The sequence below is a fragment of the Salmo salar genome, chromosome 26 (genome assembly GCF_965601325.2).
Source record: "Salmo salar chromosome 26, fSalSal1, whole genome shotgun sequence".
In the NCBI taxonomy this organism is placed as follows: Eukaryota; Metazoa; Chordata; class Actinopteri; order Salmoniformes; family Salmonidae; genus Salmo; species Salmo salar.
In genome coordinates this window covers 45308209-45321860 of record NC_138316.1, presented here as the reverse complement: position 1 = coordinate 45321860, position 13652 = coordinate 45308209, and the positions used below count along the sequence as shown (strand labels likewise).

At 38.8% G+C, this 13652-nt stretch overlaps 1 protein-coding gene across 1 annotated transcript in view; it reads left to right on the top strand.

Moving 5' to 3' along the window:
• Positions 1-12995, top strand: part of LOC106596808 (transient receptor potential cation channel subfamily M member 5) — a 157777-nt gene extending 144782 nt beyond the window's left edge. The window contains exons 23-26 of the mRNA XM_045708692.1: positions 7251-7383; positions 7555-7627; positions 7788-7878; positions 12696-12995. Of these exons, the coding sequence (XP_045564648.1) occupies positions 7251-7383; positions 7555-7627; positions 7788-7878; positions 12696-12853 (455 nt within the window). The 3' untranslated portion in view covers positions 12854-12995. The remainder of the gene's footprint in view (positions 1-7250; positions 7384-7554; positions 7628-7787; positions 7879-12695) is intronic.
• The last annotated feature ends 657 nt before the right edge of the window (positions 12996-13652 follow it).

Genomic DNA, 13652 nt, shown 5'->3' with positions numbered 1-13652 from the left:
TAGATACTAACAGAGTGGTGTTGGTGCTAGTATATCGATACTAACAGAGTGGTGTTGGTGCTAGTATATAGATACAGAGTGGTGTTGGTGCTAGTACATAGATACTAACAGAGTGGTGTTGGTGCTAGTATATAGATACTAACAGAGTGGTGTTGGTGCTAGTACATAGATACTAACAGAGTGGTGTTGGTGCTAGTACATAGATACTAACAGAGTGGTGTTGGTGCTAGTATATAGATACAGATTGGTGTTGGTGCTAGTACATAGATACTTACAGAGTGGTGTTGGTACTAGTATATAGATACAGAGTGGTGTTCGTGCTAGTATATAGATACTTACAGAGTGGTGTTGGTGCTAGTACATAGATACTAACAGAGTGGTGTTGGTGCTAGTACATAGATACTAACAGAGTGGTGTTGGTGCTAGTATATAGATACTTACAGAGTGGTGTTGGTACTAGTATATAGATACAGAGTGGTGTTGGTGCTAGTCCATAGATACTAACAGAGTGATGTTGGTGCTAGTATACAGATACTAACAGAGTGTTGTTGGTGCTAGTACATAGATACTAACAGAGTAGTGTTGATGCTAGTACATAGATACTAACAGAGTGGTGTTGGTGCTAGTATATAGATACTAACAGAGTGGTGTTGGTGCTAGTATATAGATACTAACAGAGTGGTGTTGGTGCTAGTACATAGATACTAACAGAGTGTTGTTGGTGCTAGTACATAGATACTAACAGGGTGGTGTTGGTGCTAGTATATAGATACAGAGTGGTGTTGGTGCTAGTATATAGATACTAACAGAGTGGTGTTGGTGTTAGTACATAGATACTAACAGAGTGGTGTTGGTGCTAGTACATAGATACTAACAGAGTGTTGTTGGTGCTAGTACATAGATACCAACAGAGTGGTGTTGGTGCTAGTAAATAGATACTAACAGAGTGGTGTTGGTGCTAGTACATAGATACTAACAGAGTGTTGTTGGTGCTAGTACATAGATACTAACAGAGTGGTGTTGGTGCTAGTACATAGATACCAACAGAGTGGTGTTGCTGCTAGTATATAGATACTTACAGAGTGGTGTTGGTGTTAGTATATAGATACTAACAGAGTGGTGTTGGTGCTAGTATATAGATACTAACAGAGTGGTGTTGGTGCTAGTACATAGATACTAACAGAGTGGTGTTGGTGCTAGTACATAGATACTAACAGAGTGGTGTTGGTGCTAGTATATAGATACAGAGTGGTGTTGGTGCTAGTACATAGATACTAACAGAGTGGTGTTGGTGCAAGTATATAGATACTAACAGAGAGGTGTTGGTGCTAGTACATAGATACTTACAGAGTGGTGTTGGTGCTAGTACATAGATACTAACAGAGTGGTGTTGGTGCTAGTACATAGATACTAACAGAGTGGTGTTGGTGCTAGTACATAGATACTAACAGAGTGGTGTTGTTGCTAGTACATAGATACTAACAGAGTGGTGTTGGTGCTAGTACATAGATACTTACAGAGTGGTGTTGGTACTAGTATATAGATACAGAGTGGTGTTGGTACTAGTATATAGATACTTAGTGGTGTTGGTGCTAGTATATAGATACTTACAGAGTGGTGTTGGTGCTAGTATATAGATACAGAGTGGTGTTGGTGCTAGTACATGGATACTAACAGAGTGGTGTTGGTGTTAGTATATAGATACTAACAGAGTGGTGTTGGTGCTAGTACATAGATACTAACAGAGTGGTGTTGGTGCTAGTATATAGATACTAACAGAGTGGTGTTGGTGCTAGAATATAGATACTAACAGAGTGGTGTTGGTGCTAGAATATAGATACTAACAGAGTGGTGTTGGTACTAGTACATAGATACTAACAGAGTGGTGTTGGTGCTAGAATATAGATACTAACAGAGTGGTGTTGGTGCTAGAATATAGATACTAACAGAGTGGTGTTGGTGATAGTACATAGATACTAACAGAGTTGTGTTGGTGCTAGTACATAGATACTAACAGAGTGGTGTTGGTGCTAGTACATAGATACTAACAGAGTGGTGTTGGTGCTAGTACATAGATACTAACAGAGTGTTGTTGGTGCTAGTACATAGATACTAACAGAGTGGTGTTGGTGCTAGTACATAGATACTAACAGAGTGGTGTTGGTGCTAGTACATAGATACTAACAGAGTGGTGTTGGTGCTAGTATATAGATACTTACAGAGTGGTGTTGGTACTAGTATATAGATACAGAGTGGTGTTGGTGCTAGTCCATAGATACTAACAGAGTGATGTTGGTGCTAGTATACAGATACTAACAGAGTGTTGTTGGTGCTAGTACATAGATACTAACAGAGTAGTGTTGATGCTAGTACATAGATACTAACAGAGTGGTGTTGGTGCTAGTATATAGATACTAACAGAGTGGTGTTGGTGCTAGTATATAGATACTAACAGAGTGGTGTTGGTGCTAGTACATAGATACTAACAGAGTGTTGTTGGTGCTAGTACATAGATACTAACAGGGTGGTGTTGGTGCTAGTATATAGATACAGAGTGGTGTTGGTGCTAGTATATAGATACTAACAGAGTGGTGTTGGTGTTAGTACATAGATACTAACAGAGTGGTGTTGGTGCTAGTACATAGATACTAACAGAGTGTTGTTGGTGCTAGTACATAGATACCAACAGAGTGGTGTTGGTGCTAGTATATAGATACTAACAGAGTGGTGTTGGTGCTAGTACATAGACACTAACAGAGTGTTGTTGGTGCTAGTATATAGATACCAACAGAGTGGTGTTGGTGCTAGTAAATAGATACTAACAGAGTGGTGTTGGTGCTAGTACATAGATACTAACAGAGTGTTGTTGGTGCTAGTACATAGATACTAACAGAGTGGTGTTGGTGCTAGTACATAGATACCAACAGAGTGGTGTTGCTGCTTGTATATAGATACTTACAGAGTGGTGTTGGTGTTAGTATATAGATACTAACAGAGTGGTGTTGGTGCTAGTATATAGATACTAACAGAGTGGTGTTGGTGCTAGTACATAGATACTAACAGAGTGGTGTTGGTGCTAGTACATAGATACTAACAGAGTGGTGTTGGTGCTAGTATATAGATACAGAGTGGTGTTGGTGCTAGTACATAGATACTAACAGAGTGGTGTTGGTGCAAGTATATAGATACTAACAGAGAGGTGTTGGTGCTAGTATATAGATACTAACAGAGTGGTGTTGGTGCTAGTACATAGATACTAACAGAGTGTTGTTGGTGCTAGTACATAGATACTAACAGGGTGGTGTTGGTGCTAGTATATAGATACAGAGTGGTGTTGGTGCTAGTATATAGATACTAACAGAGTGGTGTTGGTGTTAGTACATAGATACTAACAGAGTGGTGTTGGTGCTAGTACATAGATACTAACAGAGTGTTGTTGGTGCTAGTACATAGATACCAACAGAGTGGTGTTGGTGCTAGTATATAGATACTAACAGAGTGGTGTTGGTGCTAGTACATAGATACTAACAGAGAGGTGTTGGTGCTAGTACATAGATACTTACAGAGTGGTGTTGGTGCTAGTACATAGATACTAACAGAGTGGTGTTGGTGCTAGTACATAGATACTAACAGAGTGGTGTTGGTGCTAGTACATAGATACTAACAGAGTGGTGTTGTTGCTAGTACATAGATACTAACAGAGTGGTGTTGGTGCTAGTACATAGATACTTACAGAGTGGTGTTGGTACTAGTATATAGATACAGAGTGGTGTTGGTACTAGTATATAGATACTTAGTGGTGTTGGTGCTAGTATATAGATACTTACAGAGTGGTGTTGGTGCTAGTATATAGATACAGAGTGGTGTTGGTGCTAGTACATGGATACTAACAGAGTGGTGTTGGTGTTAGTATATAGATACTAACAGAGTGGTGTTGGTGCTAGTACATAGATACTAACAGAGTGGTGTTGGTGCTAGTACATAGGTACTAACAGAGTGGTGTTGGTGCTAGTATATAGAAACAGAGTGGTGTTGGTGCTAGTACATAGATACTAACAGAGTGGTGTTGGTGCTAGTATATAGATACTAACAGAGCGGTGTTGGTGCTAGTATATAGATACTTACAGAGTGGTGTTGGTGCTAGTACATAGATACTAACAGAGTGGTGTTGGTGCTAGTATATCGATACTAACAGAGTGGTGTTGGTGCTAGTATATAGATACAGAGTGGTGTTGGTGCTAGTACATAGATACTAACAGAGTGGTGTTGGTGCTAGTATATAGATACTAACAGAGTGGTGTTGGTGCTAGTATATAGATACTAACAGAGTGGTGTTGGTGCTAGTACATAGATACTAACAGAGTGGTGTTGGTGCTAGTATATAGATACAGATTGGTGTTGGTGCTAGTACATAGATACTTACAGAGTGGTGTTGGTACTAGTATATAGATACAGAGTGGTGTTGGTGCTAGTATATAGATACTTACAGAGTGGTGTAGGTGCTAGTACATAGATACTAACAGAGTGGTGTTGGTGCTAGTACATAGATACTAACAGAGTGGTGTTGGTGCTAGTATATAGATACTTACAGAGTGGTGTTGGTACTAGTACATAGATACTAACAGAGTGGTGTTGATGCTAGTACATAGATACTAACAGAGTGGTGTTGGTGCTAGTATATAGATACTAACAGAGTGGTGTTGGTGCTAGTATATAGATACTAACAGAGTGGTGTTGGTGCTAGTACATAGATACTAACAGAGTGTTGTTGGTGCTAGTACATAGATACTAACAGGGTGGTGTTGGTGCTAGTATATAGATACAGAGTGGTGTTGGTGCTAGTATATAGATACTAACAGAGTGGTGTTGGTGTTAGTACATAGATACTAACAGAGTGGTGTTGGTGCTAGTACATAGATACTAACAGAGTGTTGTTGGTGCTAGTACATAGATACCAACAGAGTGGTGTTGGTGCTAGTATATAGATACTAACAGAGTGGTGTTGGTGCTAGTACATAGACACTAACAGAGTGTTGTTGGTGCTAGTATATAGATACCAACAGAGTGGTGTTGGTGCTAGTAAATAGATACTAACAGAGTGGTGTTGGTGCTAGTACATAGATACTAACAGAGTGTTGTTGGTGCTAGTACATAGATACTAACAGAGTGGTGTTGGTGCTAGTACATAGATACCAACAGAGTGGTGTTGCTGCTAGTATATAGATACTTACAGAGTGGTGTTGGTGTTAGTATATAGATACTAACAGAGTGGTGTTGGTGCTAGTATATAGATACTAACAGAGTGGTGTTGGTGCTAGTACATAGATACTAACAGAGTGGTGTTGGTGCTAGTACATAGATACTAACAGAGTGGTGTTGGTGCTAGTATATAGATACAGAGTGGTGTTGGTGCTAGTACATAGATACTAACAGAGTGGTGTTGGTGCAAGTATATAGATACTAACAGAGAGGTGTTGGTGCTAGTACATAGATACTTACAGAGTGGTGTTGGTGCTAGTACATAGGTACTTACAGAATGGTGTTGGTGCTAGTACATAGATACTTACAGAGTGGTGTTGGTGCTAGTACATAGATACTAACAGAGTGGTGTTGGTGCTAGTACATAGATACTTACAGAGTGGTGTTGGTGCTAGTACATAGATACTAACAGAGTGGTGTTGGTGCTAGTACATAGATACTAACAGAGTAGTGTTGGTGTTAGTATATAGATACTAACAGAGTGGTGTTGGTGCTAGTACATAGATACTAACAGAGTTGTGTTGGTGCTAGTACATAGATACCAACAGAGTGGTGTTGCTGCTAGTATATAGATACTTACAGAGTGGTGTTGGTGTTAGTATATAGATACTAACAGAGTGGTGTTGGTGCTAGTATATAGATACTAACAGAGTGGTGTTGGTGCTAGTACATAGATACTAACAGAGTGGTGTTGGTGCTAGTACATAGATACTAACAGAGTGGTGTTGGTGCTAGTATATAGATACAGAGTGGTGTTGGTGCTAGTACATAGATACTAACAGAGTGGTGTTGGTGCAAGTATATAGATACTAACAGAGAGGTGTTGGTGCTAGTACATAGATACTTACAGAGTGGTGTTGGTGCTAGTACATAGGTACTTACAGAATGGTGTTGGTGCTAGTACATAGATACTTACAGAGTGGTGTTGGTGCTAGTACATAGATACTAACAGAGTGGTGTTGGTGCTAGTACATAGATACTTACAGAGTGGTGTTGGTGCTAGTACATAGATACTAACAGAGTGGTGTTGGTGCTAGTACATAGATACTAACAGAGTAGTGTTGGTGTTAGTATATAGATACTAACAGAGTGGTGTTGGTGCTAGTACATAGATACTAACAGAGTTGTGTTGGTGCTAGTACATAGATACTTACAGAGTGGTGTTGGTGCTAGTATATAGATACTTACAGAGTGGTGTTGGTGCTAGTACATAGATACTAACAGAGTGGTGTTGGTGCTAGTACATAGATACTAACAGAGTGGTGTTGGTGCTAGTATATAGATACTAACAGAGCGGTGTTGGTGCTAGTACATGGATACTAACAAAGTGGTGTTGGTGCTAGTACATAGATACTTACAGAGTGGTGTTGGTGCTAGTATATAGTTCCTTACATAATGGTGTTGGTGCTAGTACATAGATACTTACAGAGTGGTGTTGGTGCTAGTACATAGATACTAACAGAGTGGTGTTGGTGCTAGTACATAGATACTTACAGAGTGGTGTTGGTGCTAGTACATAGATACTTACAGAGTTGTGTTGGTGCTAGTACATAGATACTAACAGAGTGGTGTTGGTGCTAGTATATATATACTAACAGAGTGGTGTTGGTTCTAGTATATAGATACTAACAGAGTGGTGTTGGTGCTAGTACATAGATACTAACAGAGTGGTGTTGGTGCTTGTATATAGATACTAACAGAGTGGTGTTGGTTCTAGTACATAGATACTAACAGAGTGGTGTTGGTTCTAGTATATAGATACTTACAGAGTGGTGTTGGTGCTAGTATATAGATACTTACAGAGTGGTGTTGGTGCTAGTACATAGATACTAACAGAGTGGTGTTGGTGCTAGTATATAGATACTAACAGAATGGTGTTGGTGCTAGTACATAGATACTAACAGAGTGGTGTTGGTGCTAGTATATAGATACTAACAGAGTGGTGTTGGTGATTGTATATAAATGCTTACAGAGTGGTGTTGTGTGTTCAGAGAGGGAGCTGCCTGCAGGTCTGGACCAGAGGTTGATGACCTGGGAGACAGTACAGAAGGAGAACTATCTGGCCAAACTGGAACGGCAGCATCTGGAGAGCAGTGAGGAGAGACTGAAGAGCACCTCTTCCAAGTAACTCTTTCACAATGTTTTGTTTTGTAATGGTATTGATCCATTCCCACCACCTTGTGTGTGCTGTATATTTGTAATTCTTATGAACTACCTTTAAGTCACAGTCTGTATCCTTTATTTATGTCTTTGATATTCAATGTGTTTTTCAAATGTTTTTCTTTGTGACAAAAGGGTTCAGAGCTTATTGAAGATTGTTGGAGGATTCAAGGAGCAAGAGAAGCGAATGTCGTCCATGGAAAGTCAGGTACAAAAATAGAGAGACATTGATTTATTATGCCTGGCATAATGGGACCAATAGAGTAGTCCCAAAAGTGGAACCTCGGCCGGACAACACTAGTGATGGTACATGTGTGTGTATTATCAAAGGTGTGTAAAAGGTATGCCTCTGTCTTTCCCACCCCCAGGTGAAGTACTGTGGGGAGGTGCTGTCCTGGATCGCTGAGTGCTTTTCCCAGAGTACACTCAAGTGTGAGAGAGAGGCCCCCAGAGTTCCTTGTGAGTGATGATCATGATGATGCTAGTGATGATGATAATGATGATGATGATGCTAGTGATGATGATACTATTGATGATACTACTGATGATACTAGTGATGATGATCATGATGATACTAGTGATGATGATAATGATGATCATGATGATGATAATGATGACACTACTGATGATACTACTAATGATGATACTAGTGATGATGATCATGATGATACTAGTGATGATACTAGTGATGATGATCATGATGATGATAATGATGATACTAGTGATGATGATCATGATGATACTAGTGATGATGATAATGATGATCATGATGATGATAATGATGATACTAGTGATGATGATCATGATGATGATGATGATAATGATGAAACTACTGATGATACTAGTGATGATGATCATGATGATGATGATAATGTTGAAACTACTGATGATACTAATGATGATACTAGTGATGATGATAATGATGTTAATGATGATACTACTGATGCTACTAGTGATGATGTCATGATGATACTAGTGATGATACTAGTGATGATGATCATGATGATACTGATGATGATACTAGTGATGATGATACTAGTGATGATGATACTAGTGATGATACTAGTGATGATACTAGTGATGATGATCATGATGATACTAGTGATGATGATACCTAGGGATGATGATACTAGTGATGATGCTAGTGATGATGCTGGTGAGAAAAATAGGGATGATGCTAGTGATGATGATCATGATAATACTAGTGATGATGCTAATGATGATGCTTGTGATGATGCTAGTAATGATACTAGTGATGATACTAGTGATGATGCTAGTGATTATGCTAGTGATAATGATCATGATGATACTAGTGATGATGATACTAGTGATGATGATCATGATAATACTAGTGATGATGCTAGTGATGATGCTAGTAATGATACTAGTGAGGATGCTAGTGAGGATGCTAGTGATTATGCTAGTGATTATGCTAGTGATAATGATCATGATGATACTAGTGATGATGCTTGTGATTATGATCATGATAGTGATGATACTAGTGATGTTGCTAGTGATGATACTAGTGATTATACTAGTGGTGATGCTAGTGGTGATGTAGTGATGATACTAGTGATGATACTAGTGCTGATACTAGCGATGATGCTAGTTATGATACTAGTGAGGATGCTAGTGAGGATGCTAGTCATAATGATCATGATGATACCAGTGATGATGCAAGTGATTATGATCATGATAGTGATGATACTAGTGATGTTGCTAGTGAGGATACTAGTGAAGATACTAGTGATTATACTAGTGATGATGCTAGTAAGGATACTAGTAATGATGCTAGTGATGATGATCATGATGATACTAGTGATGATGCTAGTGATTCTGATCATGATAGCGATGATACTAGTGATGTTGCTAGTGATGATACTAGTGAAGATACTAGTGATTATATTAGTGATGATGCTAGTGAGGATACTAGTAATGATGCTAGTGATGATGATCATGATGATACTAGTGATGATACTAGTGATGATGATGCTAGTGATGTTGATACTAGTGATGATGATGCTAGTGGTGATGCTAGTGATCATGGTAGGGATGATGCTCGTAATGATACTAGTGACGATACTAGTGTTTACACAAGTGATGATGATAGTGGTGATGTAGAGATGATGCTAGTGATGATACTAGTGATGACACTAGTGATGATGATAGTGGTGATGTAGCGATGATGCTAGTTATGATACTAGTGATGATGCTAGTTATGATACTAGTGATGATACTTGTGATGATGCTAGTGATGACACTAGTGATGACGATAGTGATGATGTAGTGATGATACTAGTGATGGTACTAGTGATGGTACTAGTGATGACACTAGTTATGATGCTAGTTATGATACTAGTGAGGATGCTAGTGATGGTACTAGTGATGATACTAGTGTTTCCACTAGTGATGATGATAGTGATGATGTAGGGATGATACTAGTGATGATACTAGTGATGATACTAGTGCTGATACTAGTGCTGATACTAGCGATGATGCTAGTTATGATACTAGTGAGGATGCTAGTGAGGATGCTAGTGATAATGATCATGATGATACTAGTGATGATGCTAGTGATTATGATCATGATTACGATGATAATAGTGATGATACTAGTGAAGATACTAGTGATTATACTAGTGATGATGCTAGTGAGGATACTAGTAATGATGCTAGTGATGATGATCATGATGATACTAGTGATGATGCTAGTGATTATGATCATGATGATACTAGTGATGATGCTAGTGATTATGATCATGATAGCGATGATACTAGTGATGTTGCTAGTGATGATACTAGTGAAGATACTAGTGATTATATTAGTGATGATACTAGTGAGAATACTAGTAATGATACTAGTGATGATACTAGTGTTTACACTAGTGATGATGATAGTGGTGATGTAGAGATGATGCTAGTGATGACACTAGTGATGATGATAGTGGTGATGTAGCGATGATGCTAGTTATGATACTAGTGATGATGCTAGTTATGATACTAGCGATGATACTTGTGATGACACTAGTGATGACGATAATGATGATGTAGGGATGATACTAGTGATGATACTAGTGATGATACTAGTGATGGTACTAGTGATGACACTAGTGAGGATGCTAGTTATAATACTAGTGATGATGCTAGTTATGATACTAGCGATGATACTAGTGATGATGCTAGTGATGGTACTAGTGATGATTCTAGTGTTTACACTAGTGATGATGTAGGGATGATACTAGTGATGATACTAGTGATGATCTAGTGATGATGCTAGTGATGGTACTAGTGATGGTACTAGTGATGGTACTAGTGATGGTACTAGTGATGGTCTAGTGATGGTCTAGTGATGATCTAGTGGTGGTACTAGTGATGATCTAGTGATGGTACTAGTGATGGTACTAGTGATGGTACTAGTGATGATCTAGTGATGATACTAGTGATGGTACTAGTGATGGTACTAGTGATGGTACTAGTGATGGTCTAGTGATGGTCTAGTGATGGTACTAGTGATGGTACTAGTGATGATCTAGTGATGATCTAGTGATGATCTAGTGATGGTACTAGTGATGATCTAGTGATGGTACTAGTGATGGTACTAGTGATGATACTAGTGATGATCTAGTGATGGTACTAGTGATGGTACTAGTGATGATCTAGTGATGGTACTAGTGATGATCTAGTGATGGTACTAGTGATGGTACTAGTGATGATCTAGTGATGGTACTAGTGATGATACTAGTGATGGTACTAGTGATGGTACTAGTGATGATCTAGTGATGATCTAGTGATGATGTAGTGATGATCTAGTGATGGTACTAGTGATGATACTAGTGATGGTACTAGTGATGGTACTAGTGATGATACTAGTGATGATACTAGTGATGGTACTAGTGATGATACTAGTGATGGTACTAGTGATGATCTAGTGATGGTACTTGTGATGATACTAGTGATGATACTAGTGATGGTACTAGTGATGATCTAGTGATGGTACTAGTGATGATCTAGTGATGGTACTAGTGATGATACTAGTGATGGTACTAGTGATGATCTAGTGATGGTACTAGTGATGATACTAGTGATGATACTAGTGATGGTACTAGTGATGATACTAGTGATGATACTAGTGATGGTACTAGTGATGGTACTAGTGATGATCTAGTGATGATCTAGTGATGGTACTAGTGATGGTACTAGTGATGTACTAGTGATGTACTAGTGATGATACTAGTGATGATACTAGTGATGATCTAGTGATGGTACTAGTGATGATCTAGTGATGGTACTAGTGATGATACTAGTGATGATACTAGTGATGGTACTAGTGATGATCTAGTGATGGTACTAGTGATGGTACTAGTGATGGTACTAGTGATGGTACTAGTGATGATCTAGTGATGGTACTAGTGATGGTACTAGTGATGGTACTAGTGATGATACTAGTGATGGTACTAGTGATGGTACTAGTGATGATCTAGTGATGATACTAGTGATGATCTAGTGATGATACTAGTGATGGTACTAGTGATGATACTAGTGATGATACTAGTGATGATCTAGTGATGGTCTAGTGATGGTACTAGTGATGTACTAGTGATGATACTAGTGATGATCTAGTGATGATCTAGTGATGGTACTAGTGATGGTACTAGTGATGGTACTAGTGATGGTCTAGTGATGGTACTAGTGATGATCTAGTGATGATACTAGTGATGGTACTAGTGATGATCTAGTGATGGTACTAGTGATGATCTAGTGATGATACTAGTGATGGTACTAGTGATGGTACTAGTGATGATCTAGTGATGGTACTAGTGATGGTACTAGTGATGGTACTAGTGATGATACTAGTGATGGTACTAGTGATGGTACTAGTGATAGTACTAGTGATGGTACTAGTGATGGTGCTAGTGATGATACTAGTGATGATCTAGTGATGGTACTAGTGATGGTACTAGTGATGATACTAATTATGGTACTAGTGATGGTACTAATGATGGTACTAATGATGGTAATAGGGATGATCATGATCATACTAGAGGTTTTTTACAACAATATACTGTGGATGCTAGTGGTTACAATGACTGGTGATGAAGTCAATTCATAGTATAGAAGTGTGAACTTGTGATTTTTTGCTGTTGTTAACCTAGTGGTTATAAGTGATTTGCAGGTATGAAGCATTGTTGACAAAGTGGGTGTGTGTTCTGGGTGGGGTGTACAGAGAGGAACTGTCTGTTAAAGCAGCATAGTCTAAATGTCAATCTTTCTTATAGCTGTCAAGACTACTGGTGTCACAGCTGTGAAGGCCGGCGTTTCCAGAGATCCCCCTCAGAACGTGTCAGACAAGGAGATCGAGCCAGAGAGGAGAGAGGTTAAACTAGGCCCCTCAGGATACGGAGCCAACAAGAGGTTTCCTTACATCGACCAATAACATCCACATCAAAAGTAGTGTTTTTGTAATATGAATCCCAGCCTGGAAATCGAACCACAAATTTTCTGAACGTTTTTAGTTTTCTAGTTGAGACATGACTGAATCTGAATCCAAAGTGCCTTATTAAAATGAACAGCCTTGATCCAAATGTGTCTGACTGTGATTTGTGATGTACCGATGTTTCTACTCAAGAGTGCCACCACCAATACATTAGCAAATATCTCAGTACCAATAATCATTTACAAGTGACAAATATAGTGTAAACATTGTTAATGTTGTAAATGACTATTGTAGCTGGAAACGGCAGATTTTTAATGGAATATCTACATAGGCGTACAGAGGCCCATTATCAGCAACCATCACTCCTGTGTTCCAATGGCATGTTGTGTTAGCTAATCCAAGTTTATAATTTTAAAAGGCTAATTGATCATTAGAAAACCCTTTTGCAATTATATTAGCACAGCTGAAAACTGTTGTTCTGATTAAAGAAGCAATAAAACTAGTTGAGTATCTGGAGCATCAGCATTTGTGGGTTCGATTACAGACTCAAAATGGCCAGAAACAAAGAACTTTCTTCTGAAATTCATCAGTCTTGTTCTGAGAAATTAAGACTATTTCATGCGAGAAATTGCCAAGAAACTGAAGATCTCGTACAAAGCTGTGTACTATTCCCTTCCCAGAACAGAGTTCCTCTGTCCAGCACAAAGCAGATAATTCAATCAATGTTCTTACTGGTCCTAGAGTACGATAACATCATCTATATGAATGCAGCTGCCCCTTCATTAAAGCCTTTAGATTA